Raw genomic sequence first — 17,659 nt, forward strand, 5'->3', positions numbered from 1 at the left:
ACAGGAGTGCAACCGAGACCCGTGCTGTTTTTGAAAAGTATAAACCAACTCACGTCATTCACCTTGCTGCTATGGTTGGAGGACTTTATCGAAATATGAAGTATAATTGTGATTTCCTAGTATGTATCTTGAACATCTTAACAGGTTTTCTGATTTGACATTACTCTAGTTAGGAATTTTTAGCAGATATGTTAACTATGTAGTGTGTTGGTATGAATAGTTTAGGTTTCAGTCTCAAGTATTTAATTTTATAGTTGCTATATGTTCATTTTATTTTGGGATTCACTTGCTGCCTTTTATTTTTAAATAGTGAGAATTAATTATTTTCGTTCAATGGATTAAATCTCGTGCATTAAAATCCTACTATATATCCCTATACTGTATTTGTGTACTTTTCTGCTATTCCAAAAAGTGGAATACGCCATCATAAAGCTCCTACTAAGGATAAGAACTCAGTGGTTCAAGACACTGTTTGTGAAAGTGCGAGTGAAGGGAGTTTAGGTGCTCCACTTAAGCCCCATTCCAGGTTCCCAAGGCTTGGGGTACGGCTGTGTGGTGGTGTGGCATTAGCCAACTCCAGTTTGTTGGCTAATGCGATCCAGAGCGGTCGTCAACTCTGGCCTCGGTTTCCTGGCAGCATTTTGCTGTAGTGGTGTCCTCTGCTGTTTGATGTGTGAGGGCCAGGTGTACTTAAGTGTAGCGGGGCTGCATATGCTTAGGGCAACCTTCCCTAAGTTCCCTGTGAGTACTACTTTTGGGTATCAGGGTTCTCTTCCCTGATGCTTTTGGGATGCTATTTCCGTAGGGGTTTTTGCTGCTCGGAATTTACTCCACCCTTGGGGCCAGCTGGGGTTTCGTGGCCCTTGTTTGGCCTTGGGTAGTAGGGAGTGGTATTGTTGCTGGTTGGGGCGTCAAGGTGTTGCACAGCCAGCTTACCTATGCAATGGCCAGTTCCTGTTTCCTCTGGGGAAGTTGTACTTTTGTGGGGGTTTTCTTTTATTTTTTGTTTTGCTTGCCTGGTGTGGCTATAGGACCACTTATAATATTTTGGTGGCTCTCCGCTAGGCCCACATGATTGTACACGTCGCAGGGGATCTCAGTTGCCTGATAGGCTTCACCTTACTTGTGTTCCTGCTGTGTGTTGGCGGTGGCCAGGAGTTCATACCAAGGGCTGCATGCATTTAGGGCTCCCTTCCCTAAGCGCCCTGTGAGTATACCCTTTGGGGGGTAGAGTTCTCTTCTCTGGGTTCTTTGGGTTCCCATTCCTGTAGAGATAGCAGCTGTTTGGCTTTCTACCTCGCCCTTGGGGTCAGCTTAGGTCTTGGTACTTTCGTTTGGCCCTGGGTAAAGGGTGATTGTTGCTGGTTAGGGAGCACCCAGCTTGCATAATCGCTGAGGCTGTCCGGTCTCTTGTTGTTGTGCCTGGGCTCTTGCGCCTTCCTGTGGCCTTGGGTCATGTGTCTGGCAGGATCTGCTGGCTCATCCTGTTTGGCTGGCCTGCTGTCTGTCCTCATGTACGCTTGTTTGTGGGTGCTGCTCTTCGACTATCCTCGCTTATAGATCCTGGGCTGCTTTCAGGCACAGGTGTTTTGGGGGTCATTCTGCATTTTTTGTGGCTTGGTGTCTTGTCTTTGTGATTGGTCCCTGTGCCCTTTTATTGTTTTGGATTGGGTTTGTGTGTATATCATGTTTTTGACTTGTTAACTGCAGTGCTCCCTTCTTCTCTGGTTGTTGCCCATTTGTTCCTTCTCCATGTGTAGATAGCTTCAGGGTGCCACTGTAAGGACACAAGCTTCTTTCTACTTGTCCATACTTAATAAAGAAGGGGGAGGGTAAATATAATGATCTCCATGTGCATTAGTAAACCTCCTCAGAGGACAGCAATACAGTACACAGTCTTTTTCCACGTTTTTCAGGACATACTTTATATAGAACTCATACTTCATATGACAATAGTTAAAGACATTTATAATGGGTAAAAGGACTTTTAAAAATAATAGCTTCTGAAATGATACAGGGGTTTATTTCTATAGACTCTATCTTAGAGGTACAAAACATATCGGGTGTGTGGGTGTAATTTGTAAACAGTACTGTAGTGAATAAGGATTTTACAAGAGATTACTAGTTCCCAAAACTGGGACTTAATTAATAAACAAGCATATTTTAAATCTCCAGTTATTACTACTTTCATCTGGTGCATTTGAAGAGTGTTCTTTCTTAATTCCAGTACAGAGTTATCTCTTCTGTACAATGGGACTTGTGCAACGTGGCGTAACAACCTTTACAAGCCACGTGGCACCTGACACTAAAAATGGAAAATCCCCCAAAATTGCCAGCCATCACTGGGCCATATAAATGAACAATCCTATTCCTACTATTGTATAAGATAGACTACAACTACAATGAAAGTCGCTGCCCAGGTGCCCACATGTTGATGATCATCCGACTTGAGGTAACAGGTGGGATGAGCATCCGGATGTGTATTTTCTGCGCTACGGATCACAGGATGAGTATGGGGTGCACAATAACTAGCTGCCTCTAGTGGCAACAATCAAGGGAACCACCAGAAAGAGGCATTTCATTATATTCAACTCTGGGTTTTATAGGCTACATTCTCTGTATATTGGTATTTTAAACTAAGATGATTAGTGTAATCATTATTTTCCTAGTCTAGTATTTTTGTTTCTGGGATAAATTGCTCGGTAAACTACTTGTCAACTTCATTCACAGCGCTTTAATCAGCTGATAAATGACTCTGTGCTGGAGACCTGCAAGCAACTCAATGTGAAGAAAGTAGTGTCCTGCTTATCCACTTGTATTTTTCCTGACAAAACTCCATATCCTATTGATGAGACTATGGTTAGTAAATTTAAAACTTATTTTGAAATTAATGAGTTTATTGTAAAAATTAAAATCTGTGTTTTTGTAATTGATATTTACCTTGTAGATATTCTCATACTTGTGTTATATTTATGCTCAGATATACTGCAATTGCCATTATCACTCATTATTCCTAGCTTTACGTATTTGCATATTGCTAATTCACTTTATAATGACAGATTTTATAATAATAATTTTTTTTATTTTCTTTGTGGTACATTTCTTATTTTTATGAACTACTGCTCAGTTGATCCCCAGTTAACACAGTGCAGACCCGTTCTATGTGGGGTATTAATCAAGAGTTGTACAAACAATATACGTGGTCAACATTAATATCTACTTTAATTTTATAGGGGATGCAATTCATAGTTTACAAATCTGATCATGTGGCCTTAAATGTTGGTTTAGAACTAAAGAAAGGTCAATAAAAAATCTTAACTAAAAGAAAGTTTTGGGTTATTGAAAAGTCATTGAGGTTGCAGACGAGGAGTCACAATAACGGGGCAGAAATATGTTGACCAAACCACACACTAGAAAGTGAAGGGACGACAATGAATCCTCACTGAGGTTATTTGGGAAAACATCATGTGGCTGGTTATCACGATGAAAATGACAAATTTTCCATAGTGGATGTTTCTAGTGATTTTCTATGCAAGGGTATGTAACCATATCCCCTTTATACATTGGATTGATCAAGTTATAAGAATTTATATTAACTCTTGGCCATTAAATCAATGTTGGCATTGGCAGTCATTAAACTTTATGTATTTTTTAAATATCAAATGACTGATTTTCATACCCCCCCCCCCCATTCATTCATTCTGTCTATACATAGTGGACCATCACCTTAAATACTGTACAGTGTGTCAATTAAAAACCAGCATGAATGTAATGAATTCCAGTTTCTGCGTGAGCCCCAGAGGCATCCTGAACTATTGCTTCCTGAACCCTTTCATTACTTCTGTTGCATCCTGAACCCTTTCATTACTTCTGTTGCATCCTGAACCCTTTCATTACTTCTGTTGCATCCTGAACCCTTTCATTACTTCTGTTGCATCCTGAACCCTTTCATTACTTCTGTTGCATCCTGAACCCTTTCATTACTTCTGTTGCATCCTGAACCCTTTCATTACTTCTGTTGCATCCTGAACCCTTTCATTACTTCTGTTGCATCCTGAACCCTTTCATTACTTCTGTTGCATCCTGAACCCTTTCATTACTTCTGTTGCATCCTGAACCCTTTCATTACTTCTGTTGCATCCTGAACCCTTTCATTACTTCTGTTGCATCCTGAACCCTTTCATTACTTCTGTTGCATTGTTAACTCTTTCAGAGCTTGTGGTACTTCCCTCGGCCCTTTCAGAGCTTCTGGTACTTCCCTCGGCCCTTTCAGAGCTTCTGGTACTTCCCTCAGCCCTTTCAGAGCTTCTGGTACTTCCCTCAGCCCTTTCAGAGCTTCTGGTACTTCTCTCGGCCCTTTCAGAGCTTCCGGTACTTCCCTCAGCCCTTTCAGAGCTTCTGTACTTCCCTCAGCCCTTTCACAGCTTCTGGTACTTCCCTCAGCCCTTTCAGAGCTTCTGGTACTTCCCTCAGCCCTTTCAGAGCTTCTGGTACTTCTCTCGGCCCTTTCAGAGCTTCCGGTACTTCCCTCAGCCCTTTCAGAGCTTCTGGTACTTCCCTCAGCCCTTTCAGAGCTTCTGTACTTCCCTCAGCCCTTTCAGAGCTTCTGATTCTTCCCTCAGCCCTTTCAGAGCTTCTGGTACTTCCCTCAGCCCTTTCAGAGCTTCTGGTACTTCCCTCAGCCCTTTCAGAGCTTCTGGTACTTCCCTCAGCCCTTTCAGAGCTTCTGGTACTTCCCTCAGCCCTTTCAGAGCTTCTGGTACTTCCCTCAGCCCTTTCAGAGCTTCTGGTACTTCCCTCAGCCCTTTCAGAGCTTCTGGTACTTCCCTCAGCCCTTTCAGAGCTTCTGGTACTTCCCTCAGCCCTTTCAGAGCTTCTGTACTTCCCTCAGCCCTTTCAGAGCTTCTGTACTTCCCTCAGCCCTTTCAGAGCTTCTGGTACTTCCCTCAGCCCTTTCAGAGCTTCTGGTACTTCCCTCAGCCCTTTCAGAGCTTCTGGTACTTCCCTCAGCCCTTTCAGAGCTTCTGTACTTCCCTCAGCCCTTTCAGAGCTTCTGTACTTCCCTCAGCCCTTTCAGAGCTTCTGGTACTTCCCTCAGCCCTTTCAGAGCTTCTGGTACTTCCCTCAGCCCTTCCAATAATACAACTGTGAATAATCATTGGCAATTAGTACTGCTTGCTGTGAATTATTAAGATTGTGTGGATTCTTGTGATCATTTATTTGAGCATCTCTTAATTACATAAAACTAAAATGAAGTCAAGTCTGGGGACTGACAGCTCAGTGGACACCGCTCGGGGTTTGTAGTCCAAAGAATCCGGGTTTGATCCCAGTGGAGGCGGAAACAAATGGGCAGAGTTTCTTTCACCATAATGCTCCTGTTCACCTAGCAGTAAATAGGTACATGGGAGTTAGACAGCTGCTACGGGCTACTTCCTGGGGGATGTGTGTGTGTGAAAGTTAGGATTAAGGACTTGCCCAAAATGCTATGTGTGCTAGTGACTGTACAAGAATGCAGGAACTCTTGTATATAAAAATAAAATAAAATAAATATATATAGTTTTAAATACATAATTTAACTTATATGTATAAATAAAACATTATAATTATTGCATGGTCATTAAGATAAATGTTTCTGGAGGGAGCCCCTTGAGGCTCCTTGAAGCAATCTTCCTTAGATTGCTTTATACTGAAAGGTCACATCAGCCATGGATAGTTCTGTTTAGCTAACTAGGGACCAGAGCCAGAACCTGGACCCCTCATGGAGGTGCAGAGAGCAGGTGACAATCTGACACCTCATCAGAAAAGCATTCAGAAAGTCAGAGCAAGCCTTACAGACAACTGAAGGGTTCATAAAAAATGAAGCTTCAAAATTGGCCAAACAACTGTTGAAAATGACTCTCACAGAACATGGATTTCACTGAAATGAACTTGAAACTCATTAGTATTGATTATCACCACCAGACAGCCTTGCCTCAGCTCTCCAGCCAGCTCCCCAATTCAGTTTAGTTGCTGATGATGACGACACCACACCATCTTTTAGTCCTTCTGGTCATGTCAGCTCGTTGGCAAGCCCCAAAGCTTAAAGTTAATTGCTGGCCATTTGCTTTATTGTATTGTTTCCTATTTTAGTGTAGCTTCACATGCATGTTTTCATTTCAGCTTATTATGTGGACATGGCTCTTTGGGCATTTCAGGTTTCATGTACTCGGTCCTCTATTGAGCCCCTTGGTTGGGGACGTTCTTTAGTCGTGTTGGAGCAAACTCGTGGGTTAGCACATGTGTTTACCCAGCATGCCACAGTCGCCTTCCGTAGCTTGGTGTTTTGGCTATAGTTGGTATCTATCTCTCAAACAAGTTGCTCTGGTGCCTGGGGTACCCACTTGATTTTCCATTGGACCTTTGGAGTACCCTGTGTTTTCTGTCATTGTCCTTATGGAGCGGCTGTGAAAGCCCAGTCTTGCGGTCTGTAAGTTTGAGGTATGTTCATCATCTTTACTACTGGACAATGATCATTCTTTCTACCTCTGCCATGTTGCTTGTTGGGTCAGTGATGTTTATGACCCTATAGTATTTAACCTGTACAGTATGACCTGTACAGTATTTAAAAGCAATTATAAAATTGGAAAGTGTAGCATAGACTCCTTGTACAATGTTCTTTATGTGGTCCTCAGTGCAATCATTACACTAATATGTCCACTATTATACACTAAATACCAGGGTTTTAGAGGCCTGGTATTTAGTTAATGTTCCTGGGCCCAGTTGCACATATGTGGCTTTGGGTTCTGTCACCCAGCCTGGTTTCTCTTCTTTGCTTCAAGTGCCTTCTGCTTTGCCTCCCTCCTGGTAACTCCCTTCTTGTTCTCTGTACTTAGATTAGCTTCAGGGAGCCACAAGGGGTTCCTTCCAGAAACACAGTGTGTAATGTAATGAAATAACAATTTCCGCAGGAGCTCTGGTGGCTCCCTGTCTTCCTGCCACTCTCCAGGTTCATATGTTTGTTGTGGGTTTCTGGGGGGAGCCCCGTCGGCTCCCCGGAGCTTTACCAGGCTGATATGCTAATGTCAGACTTTGGCATCAGTCGTGTGTATGGAGTTCTAGGGCCTACCGGGGACCACGGCCAGAACCTGGCCCCCTCAGAGAGGCAAGGAAAGCAATGGCCTATAGAAACCCCCGTGTGGTTGGAAGCATTCTATGTCTGCCATCGACCGGGTCAAGCATCCAGAAAGGTAAACATTCCAAAACAAATCCCCTGTTTTGGTTAAAATTGCTACCAAAAGCCGAACTAGCAGATAAAACTCCCCAACAGAAAACAAGCTAACTAGTATGACGTCACACGTCACCGCGCCACTGTCTGCGCAGCTCCCCCCTCCCCGGGAAGGAGAAGGGGGGTTGGGTTGTGGTGCTGGTTATGTACTCACCTGGTAGGGCTCTCCTGGTTGTGCTTGCGGGGTTTGAGCTCTGGCTCTTGGGTCCCGCCTATATGGAAGAACATGCGGGATAGTACCAGTGGAGTGCAGTGGTGCCATAGGCACAATCAGGGAACAGTGTATAAACATCAGAGGTCTGCAGTTGTTACACGTCCTACCTGCGAGCTTCCGCCATATTGCCGGTACATCCGTGGACTTCCAAGGAACACTAACCTGTTTTCGAATAGAGGTTCTGGCCCATCCTGCCTGTGGTGGGTATGTGGGCCTGCAGGCCGCTCCACGCAACAGCCTGGTGGACTAACCTCTCACATGTCAAGCCTAGCCTCGGGCCGGGCTTGGAGAGTAAAAGAACTCCCTGAACCCCATCCAGAAGGTATCGAGCAGGTATCTCCGCCGTCGGTCGCCAGGTGTCCAGGTTCCTGGGCCTGCTGGGTTCTGTCATGTCTCCGTTGGCCCTGTCTGGGGTCTGCCTGCACCATTCTCTGCCTTTGCAGAGGCAAGTTGCTACTTAAATGTTGCGTGTTGCGGTGGTGCCTGTTGCTGCTGCACGTGTGCATTGGTGGCGTGTCCTTGTTCCTGTGTCTGGTTGTGGTGTGGCACTTTGTTGCTGTTTTGTGCCTAGGGTTTGCATCTGGGGGTTTGCTTGTTATTTTTCGCGGTCTTCAGGTCCCTGGCTTGGCCCTTCCATGTGCATGGAGTTCTGTCCCTGCCTGATTGTCTACCCCCCTGGTTGTTTCCTGGGGTTTGAGCTTTGGCTCTTTCGTCCTGCTTTCCCCAGTTGCTTCCCTGGCATCTCAGTTGGTTGGTTTTGCCTGCACTTGCTGGTATAGGGGGGGGGGAGGTTTCTCCCGCTTCCCTTCCTTATGCGTTCCCTTTGTTTCCTCCTCTGCCACAGGGGTGTTCTTTGTGCGTTCCTTGGCTTCTTGGGTGTTATTTCAGCCTGTGTCTTATGGCGCGCTTATGTGTCTTGGTCTGTTTTCGTTGCTCGTACCCCTTGGTTCGGGTACTGTTCTGGTGGCAACCCTTACACCTTCTTTGTATTTCCTGACTTGCCCTGCCGGTTAGCTTTTCAGGGTCTTGCGATGTCTCGCGTCAGACCCATCGTTTCTGATCTCCTGGCGGGCTTGCTTGCATTGGGGAGCATTGGGGAGCTTTCTGTTCGGCAGACATTCCATCTCCTTTGTGCCGCCTGGGCTTTGGTGGTCGCGCCCGAGATCTTCCCGCGGCTCCGCCTTTTCCTGGGCTCGGAGGTGTCTTGTCGGGGCTGCTTACATTCTGCCTCGCGTGTCTCGCCTCCGGTTGATGGTCTGGTGACTTCGTGGTAGGTGTCCCACCTGAGTACTTCTTCTTGGCGGCAGTATGGGGGTATTTTGGCGGTCCTTCCTTTTCCTCCTGTCCCTTCTTAGGTGGCTGCAGTTGTTAGTGTCAGCTTTGTTTTTCTGGTGGGGGTTGGGGGCCGTCATCGTGCCACGTACTGTTGCCTCGTTTCGTGTGGGGCTGGCGGAGCCGCTTCGGCTTGCTTTCGGTCTTGGTGTTGCTTCTGCACTGTTAGTAAGCTGTCTCGTGCATTGTTTCATCTCCTCCCTTCCCCCTCCCGGGGAGGGGGGGAGCTGCGCAGACAGCGGTGACGTGTGACGTCATACTAGTTTGCTAGTTTTCTGTTGGGGAGTTCTATCCATTAGTTCGGCTTTTGGTAGCAATTTTAACCAGAATAGGGGTTTGTTTTGGAATGCTTACCTTTCTGGATGCTTGACCCAGTCGATAGCAGACATAGAATGCTTCCAACCACACGGGGGTTTCTAAAGGCCATTGCTCCCCTTGCCTCTCTGAGGGGACCAGGTTCTGGCCGTGGTCCCCGGTAAGCCCTAGAACTCTATACACATAACTGATGCCAAAGTCTGACATTAGCATATCAGCCTGGTAAAGCTCCGGGGAGCCTCCGGGTCTCACCCAGAAAAATGGCGTTTCATTACATTCAATGCTGGTTTTTTCATTAACTCCAGAACTGACTTGGGAGATGGCTGGAAGCCAGGGGCCGGATTCACGAAAACACTTACGCAAGCACTTACGAACGTGTACATCTTCCCTCAATCTTTGACGGCTTTGTTTACAATTATTAAACAGTTTACAAGCATGAAAACTTCCCATTCTACTGTTGTTATTGTTATAAACAGCCTCCTGGTGCTTCGTAGCTCATTAACTGTTTAATAATTGGAAACAAAGCCGTCAAAGATTGAGGAAAGATGTACAGATTCGTAAGTGCTTGCATAAGTGCTTTCGTGAATCTGGCTCCAGGGCCAGGCTGCCTGATGATGATACTTGTAATTGGTATTAATATTTTCAAGCTCATTTGAGTGAATCCCTTGTTCTGCATGACTTACTTGTAGTAGTTGTGTGGCAATTGTTGAGGCTTCATTTTTTGTGAACCCTCCAGTTTTCTGTAAAACTGCACTGAACTTATTGAAGCTTCTGGTAAGGTGGGTAATTGTCACTGCTGTGCCTCTGTGGTCCAGGTTCTGACTCTAGTCCTCAGTAGGCCAAACAGAACTGTCCATGGCTGATGTGACCTTTTAGTATGAAGCAATATCAAGAAGATAGCTTCAGGAAGCCACCAAGGGTACTAATAGCTTCAGGAAGCCACCAAGGGTACTAATAGCTTCAGGAAGCCACCAAGGGTACTCCAGAAATTGGTGTTTTAGTACATTCAATGCTGGATTTTTAACTACAGATTCATAATGGTCCTCCGCATCATTCCAACTTCGGCTACAGCATGGCCAAGCGTATGATTGATGTCATGAACCAAGCTTATCATGAGCAGTATGGATGTAACTTTACATCAGTGATTCCTACAAATGTGTATGGCCCTCATGACAACTTCAACCTGGAAGATGGGCATGTTTTGCCTGGACTGATTCACAAGGTCTGTACAACTGTATTTACTTCTCTGTAAATCATTTTCATTTACACTATCAGTACTAAAATAATTGATAATGTAACACATATACTACATAGTCTCACCAGCTTGGTGTCTTCTCTTAATAATTACTTAATGCAACACATTGTTAATTTTGTGCAGAATATATAGTGCATATGAAATTATTATGTTAAGAGGACAATATGAGTAAGAGAAGCACCCTGTGGTGTTGTGGTTAGTGCCCTCAGCCACTAACCTCTATACTGTGGTGTTGTGGTTAGTGCCCTCAGCCACTAACCTCTATACTGTGGTGTTGTGGTTAGTGCCCTCAGCCACTAACCTCTATACTGTGGTGTTGTGGTTAGTGCCCTCAGCCACTAACCTCTATACTGTGGTGTTGTGGTTAGTGCCCTCAGCCACTAACCTCTATACTGTGGTGTTGTGTTTAGTGCCCTCAGCCACTAACCTCTATACTGTGGTGTTTTGGTTAGTGCTTTCACCTGCCACCCTTCACACTTTGGTGGAGTGGTCAGTGCCCTCGCTCACTAACCTCCACATGGTGGTTTAGTACACTGCCAGAATGGTTTTTAGTGCGTCACCAGAATGGCGTTTAGTGCGTTGCCAGGATGGCGTTTAGTGCGCCACCAGGATGGCATTTAGTGCGCCACCAGGATGGCGTTTAGTGCGCCACCAGGATGGCGTTTAGTGCGTTGCCAGGATGGCGTTTAGTGCGCCACCAGGATGGCGTTTAGTGCGCCACCAGGATGGCGTTTAGTGCGCCACCAGGATGGCGTTTAGTGCGCCACCAGGATGGCGTTTAGTGCGCCACCAGGATGGCGTTTAGTGCGCCACCAGGATGGCGTTTAGTGCGCCACCAGGATGGCGTTTAGTGCGCCACCAGGATGGCGTTTAGTGCGCCACCAGGATGGCGTTTAGTGCGCCACCAGGATGGCGTTTAGTGCGCCACCAGGATGGCGTTTAGTGCGCCACCAGGATGGCGTTTAGTGCGCCACCAGGATGGCGTTTAGTGCGCCACCAGGATGGCGTTTAGTGCGCCACCAGGATGGCGTTTAGTGCGCCACCAGGATGGCGTTTAGTGCGCCACCAGGATGGCGTTTAGTGCGCCACCAGGATGGCGTTTAGTGCGCCACCAGGATGGCATTTAGTGTGCTGCCAGAATGGTGTTCAGTGAACCACCAAGGTGGTGGCATTCAGTATCCCACCATGATAGTGACAGTCAGCATCTCGACAAGATGGTGGTGGTCATCGTACCACCAGGGTGGCATGTGGCACCTTTCAGCACATCACCTGAGTGACACCATTCTGTGCACCACGAAGATGGTGGTGTTCAGAACTCCACCAGGGTGCCAGTGTTCAGCACACCAGAAGGGTGGTTGTTTAATTAAGGCATTTCTTTAATTTTCCTGTAAAATGTGTGACTTCATCTGACTTTTCCTCATCCATTTCTGTCTTGTTCCATTTCTTATTCTGTATCTTCATATTCATTATTATTTCAGGCAATGTCTCATTTGCAGGTGTATACAGCCAAGAAAAATGGAACGGACTTTACAGTTTGGGGAACGGGCAGACCACTGCGGCAGTTTGTGTATTCATTGGACTTGGCTAAGCTGATCATATGGGTGCTGCGAGAATATGATGAGATAAGTCCCATTATTCTCTCTGGTAAGCTTCTATGGGATTAGGAAAATGTTTGATTATAAAATTTGTTTCCTTCTTTTGATGCATTTGTTGTGTGACTACCCAAGTGCACTGACATGTAAATCCCCTGCACAGCAGTGAAACTCTTCCACTCACCTTCCATGTCATCACACTGGAAGTCCACCTCTGTCAGCCAAGACCAGTCCTGTGATGGATACTCCACCTGCCACATGCTCCACCACCCGTCCCATCCAGTGCATGGTGTGGCTCGCCGGCAGGCAGAGTGCCTCCGCAAACTAGCAGTTAGCCACCTCTACCAAGTAGTTCTAATAACTAGCAGTTATACAGTCTCTACTCAGCTGTTGTGCAGCCGCCAACTAACAGTTACTGCCAGCCACTTGTTACTGCTCACGTTGACACAAGACGTAACATCACCAGCAGCAGAGGGGTATAAATAGAGCCCTGCAACCCATGGAAGTCAGTCTCTCTCTAGTGGTCTTGGGGTCATCACTGCTTCTTTCACCCGCCATCTGCTACCAGCCTACGTTGTGTGTCAGATGCTGTGGTGGTATGGTGGATGTCTTCAGTTCACCAGTATAATATTGTATTGTATTCATATTAATGATTTCATTTGCTTGTTTTGTTTCTTCTGTTATAATAGCCAAGTGTTTGCAGGAACCATTTTCTGTTATGTTAATTATTATAGAAAAGTTTATTATTTGTTCATCTGTTTCTTGTTTCATCCTGCCACTTACACACTTCAAGGGCTAAAGCAGCATTTTTTAATTTTATGTGAGTAAGAGCCACACTACACCGGCCCAGTATTACTGTACTACTGCATCACATCACATAGAATGGGGGCCTGTCCTAGGAACTGGTCTCAGGAACTGTTCCTATCAACCTTTGCCTAATGTTGTGTTTAGTTGTTATACTTGGCTTTTATACTTCGCATTTTTCAGATTTCATTTTGAGATTTTCATACTGGTGACTGAATATATTTACTTTACAGGTGTAGCAATTTGTGATCTGTTTATTAGACTGACTCTTGATTACGTGATGTTTTGTGCACAAATTCATTCTCATAATGGTTTGTCTTCTAAACTATTGCTATACAGTACAACCCTGATTTGGCAAATCTCTGGCTAGGTCGCACACTTTTCAGGCTGGATTTACTTGCCTGTTTTGACGTACTCTGGTTCGCCAAAGTAGGGGATGTGCGGATTTGCTTACGATGTTGGGACAGAGTTCACAGAGTGGTGGAAAACTTCCCATTCTATTACAGGTTACAAATAATAATTCCTTCATATGACAAGTTGGATCACACAAGTGGACCACACTCATGTGAACCATATTAACCAAACACCAGGCAGAGACTGGTCCACACAAGTGAACCATATTAACTAAACACCAGCCAGAGTGGTCTACACAAGTGAACGACTTGAGTTTCCATGATTTTCGTTCATTGATTTGTGGCACACGTATCTTTGTAAATTAATTTAAAGGCTGAAGTGTGAATAGCTAGCTACGTGCTCTTCAAGACGCTTGTGCTTTCTAGAGTGGAATATAATGACAGTGGCTGCACAATGACAGCCCATTTCAAAGCTAGAGAAATTGCTGACCTGGAGAGCGGACAGAGATCCATTACTGCTTGAATCCTCTCGATAAAACATCTAGACTATTGGGACCGACTAAAGAGCCTAAATCTGTATTCTCTTGAGCGCAGGCGGGAAGAGATACATAATAATTTACACCTGGAAAATAGTAGAGGGGCTGGTCCCAAACCTGCACACAGAAATAACATCACATGAGACCAGAAGGCATGGTAGGACGTGCAGAATACCCCCGTTGAAAAGCAGAGGTGCAATCGGTACTTCGAGACAAAACTCTATCAACATCAGAAGCCTGGTGCTTTTCAACATGCTTCCACTACACATAAGGGGCATAACTGGCTGACCCCTCACAGTGTTCAAGAGAGAACTTGACAAACACCTCCAAAGGATACCTGATCAACCAGGTTGTGACTCATACGTCAGGCTGGGAGCAATGGCCTGGTTGACCAGTCCAGCAATGAAGAAGCCGGGTCGACGACTGGGCCACAGGGTCGCTAAGCCTCAAAATCATCTTAAGGTAGGTAAGGCACATGTTGAAATCTCCTTATAGACATTTTCTGTGATGAAACAAGACGAGTGAGGTTGGACAGATAAGGAAATACTGTACTGTAAACCTCACTGGGTTTTCCTTTGTCTGTGTCATCATAGTTCAGTGACTCATGACTGAAAGTTTTAGATTAATAAATTATTTTTAAAACTATTGTTTTAATAACTATTATCCTATTTATATTTCTAAACTAATTAAAACAAAAAATATACTGTAATATGATAGACATCTGCTATTTGAGAAATTATTTGTTATTGGCTCTAGCTTTCAAAACAACTGTAGCGCAGGTGGACTGATCTGTTCCCTGTACACACAGCACCATTGTGCCTTTCGTTCGAATTTGTCGCTACAGTTCAGTGAGCAACGGCCTTGAAATAATAAAATTAATAAATCATTTCTAAAATAAGTATAATGGAAGGAGACTACCCTTCCATTATTACATCAAGCAGTGATGACTCGGGTACTCTCCTACATTTTGCAGGCATACCACTTGGACCTGGTTGTGGCTCACTGCTTGTTTGTCTTACTTAGAATCAGTCTAAAGACACTTGTTTTCCCTACATTTTAACACTTGTCTGTAGCAAGACATCACATTGTCATTAAAAATGTCAATGCAACGGCCTGCTACAGCTTTATCTGGGTGAGTTCTCAACAAAACTTTGTAGTTCTTCCCATAAAACACATTTTCTTAATGAGGAAGGGACATCCTCTACTGCCTCTACTCACAACTATTTTCTTAGGTTGAACCTTACCACTTACTTTCTTGTGGCCCATGATGTGATATATTATAATTACTTTTATGTTCAAAAACCAAAAAAGCAGAAAAATGAAATTCTTTATAAAGAATTTAAGTGCAATTGTCACTAAGCAGGAGGCACTAGTAAACTGAACCGTGGTCGCCCGTGTCATCAGGAGCCACGAGCTCCGTCGACCCATATGTGTATCAACAAAGTCGCGAGGTGAAGCAAATTTCGTAACCCGATTTGAATTTTCTAAAGAAATAGAGTTTGTAACCCCAAAAAATTGTAAAGAAGGACGTTCGCTACCCGAGGTTCCACTGTAATTACATTTGGAAATTTGCCATTCTCTTGGCTGTGTTTGTCAATACATCTTGGACCAATATTAGCATGCCGGGGTTTTGGTGGTCGAACAGGGATCTGACAGCCAGGTATCTTGTCAATGTTCCTAAACCTCATCGGCCTTGTGTTGCCTTGGGTCATAATTACCAAATGTAGTTACAGGACGAGTGCTACACTCGTGGTGTCCCGTCTTCCCTCATATACCATATACCACTTTGAAAACTATTGATGGTTTTGGCCTCGCGTGTCACAGCTCGTATTTTCTTCTTCATTGTGATGCTGTAAATTTAAGTTAAATTTTGTCATGTATAAAGGCCACATAATATTTAACATTTTACTATTCTGATGACAGTTGATGAAGATGATGAGGTGTCGATCAAAGAAGCAGGCGAGATGGTCGTAGAAGCTTTTGATTTCAAGGGGAAGGTTGTGTATGACACCTCGAAAGCTGATGGACAATTCAAGAAGACTGCCAGTAATGCAAAAATGAGGAAATATTTACCCGATTTCCAGTTTACCCCAATCCAAGAAGGTATTAAGGAGACAGTGAATTGGTTTATTGAAAATTATGATACAGCAAGGAAGTAAAAGGAAATCTAGTTTGAATTGTAGCAAGGTTGAGTTTGTTATATTTCACAGTGTGCATATTTTGAGCACAGTATTTGTTTATTTTGTATTGTAAGTAATCACATGCAAGAGATGTACAAAAGCTGTTACTAGACAAATTCCTTTACTGTATATTGATATCTTTTATGTATAAAGACTTCAAAACATTTTGGTAAATGTACAGTATATTAACAAGTGCCTTTTATGAATAATGTTCTTGAGTTAGATATGTTTGTATTTGCAGTTACAACTGTAACTAAGAAACTGTTCAGGCTTTCTCCATTTATATATGAGGTGTACCTTTTCCTACTCTTCGAGACTGGTAGGCTTTTCCAGTAGCTTAGCATTTTGATGAATTCCAATTTAAAGATTGCTAATCATATATTGACTACTATAATTGTTTTTGTTTAATGGCTATGTTAAGGAAGCAAGCATCATTTATATGAGTTATATATATTTTTACTCCAGTGTTCTATACTTCTTCCAAATTCTTGCATTTTGTAAAGAGCAGTAAATGGTACCTGTTTCAGATAATCAAACCCTCTGTAGTACTTAATTTTTTCTTTACTATTAAATGATCGACAACAAATATTCAACAATTAATGTTTTGCATTCTGATGACACACGAGTGCATTGTCCATACATTTAGCTTTTATGCACAGGCATGTCATCCGTTCAAAAATATTTTAAAGTTGTATCACTTGAAGAGTAGACTCGGCTGACAAGACCTCCACTGGTCTACCACACTGCTCGCTGCCACATAAAAAAAAATTGAGTGTTATATGCACAATTTACACTTAATGCAATATGTATTAAATTAAACATTTTCAAGTACAATAACTACTATATAATTTCTACACTTATATAATTTATGCACATTTTCATGCAATGTAGAGAAAATATATTTAGGAAATTAAATATGTGCAATGTAAAAATGTGTATTAACCCTTGTAAATTCTATGGCACCTTGCACACCTGATGATGGCTTTCAGTTTCTTTTTTTTTCTGTATTCCAGACCACTTCTTTCTGAACATTTTGATAAGTCAATGATCTAAGCATATAAACAGTATTGCAAATAAAAAGAAGAGATAAACTTTTGAGTTTTGCACCCTTATACTGCCATGTCTATCTGCCTAAATTACAATGCTTTCAATATTTATTGAATAAGTAAGGCAAGTAATTTTTTTTTTAACTAATATAGACTAATAATTTGAATGCATATGCATGTATGCACAAGTGTGTGCATACTTCAAACACTCCTGCAGGTCGCACCTGACATGCAGCAGTGTAGAGTACAGAGAAGCTCCAGGATATGTCCAATTCCTAAGTATTGTAGAACAGGTTAATGAACGTGAGTGGTGTCCCAAGAAATATAAAGGTGCAGTGTATTTGAAAAACAGGTGAGATAACACGAATGTGCCAGGGGAAAGTGAAATAATTGGATGAGAAAAAAGTTGCCCTAATGAAAACAGCTCGGACGACAAAATTCAAGATGGCCGCCAGTGAGATGAAAAATAAAACGGAACTAGATTTTGGTGGTTTTAATGAGGAAAACATTAATATAAGCGTTCTACAAAACAAGTTGGCAAAATTAAACATTATTGTGGACTATGATGTTGAAATAATCAGTAAATTACGAGAAAGTAATGACCACTGAGTAGCGAAGTCTTAGATCTCGAAGGATTAGTGAAGGACTTGGCCAGAACAAAAATAAATCTAAAGCAAATTGCAAAACAATGGAAAATAAAAATAAACTTTTGAAAATAGATTTTGAAGAAGTCAAAGCAAATCTAAACATAAATGACATAAAGGTTAG

General features: G+C 43.4%; 1 protein-coding gene across 2 annotated transcripts in view; it reads left to right on the plus strand.

The window, feature by feature from the left end:
- The window catches only part of Gmer (GDP-L-fucose synthase-like protein), a 37,304-nt gene extending 20,368 nt beyond the window's left edge, over nucleotides 1-16,936 (plus strand). For both annotated transcript variants that reach the window (XM_045751539.2, XM_069329863.1), the window contains 5 exons: nucleotides 5-119; nucleotides 2,731-2,859; nucleotides 10,156-10,347; nucleotides 11,877-12,024; nucleotides 15,589-16,936. In XM_045751539.2, coding sequence (XP_045607495.1) covers nucleotides 5-119; nucleotides 2,731-2,859; nucleotides 10,156-10,347; nucleotides 11,877-12,024; nucleotides 15,589-15,824 — 820 coding nt within the window. In that variant the 3' untranslated portion in view covers nucleotides 15,825-16,936. The remainder of the gene's footprint in view (nucleotides 1-4; nucleotides 120-2,730; nucleotides 2,860-10,155; nucleotides 10,348-11,876; nucleotides 12,025-15,588) is intronic.
- The last annotated feature ends 723 nt before the right edge of the window (nucleotides 16,937-17,659 follow it).

This window comes from Procambarus clarkii, chromosome 23, assembly GCF_040958095.1.
Source record: "Procambarus clarkii isolate CNS0578487 chromosome 23, FALCON_Pclarkii_2.0, whole genome shotgun sequence".
In the NCBI taxonomy this organism is placed as follows: domain Eukaryota; kingdom Metazoa; phylum Arthropoda; class Malacostraca; order Decapoda; family Cambaridae; genus Procambarus; species Procambarus clarkii.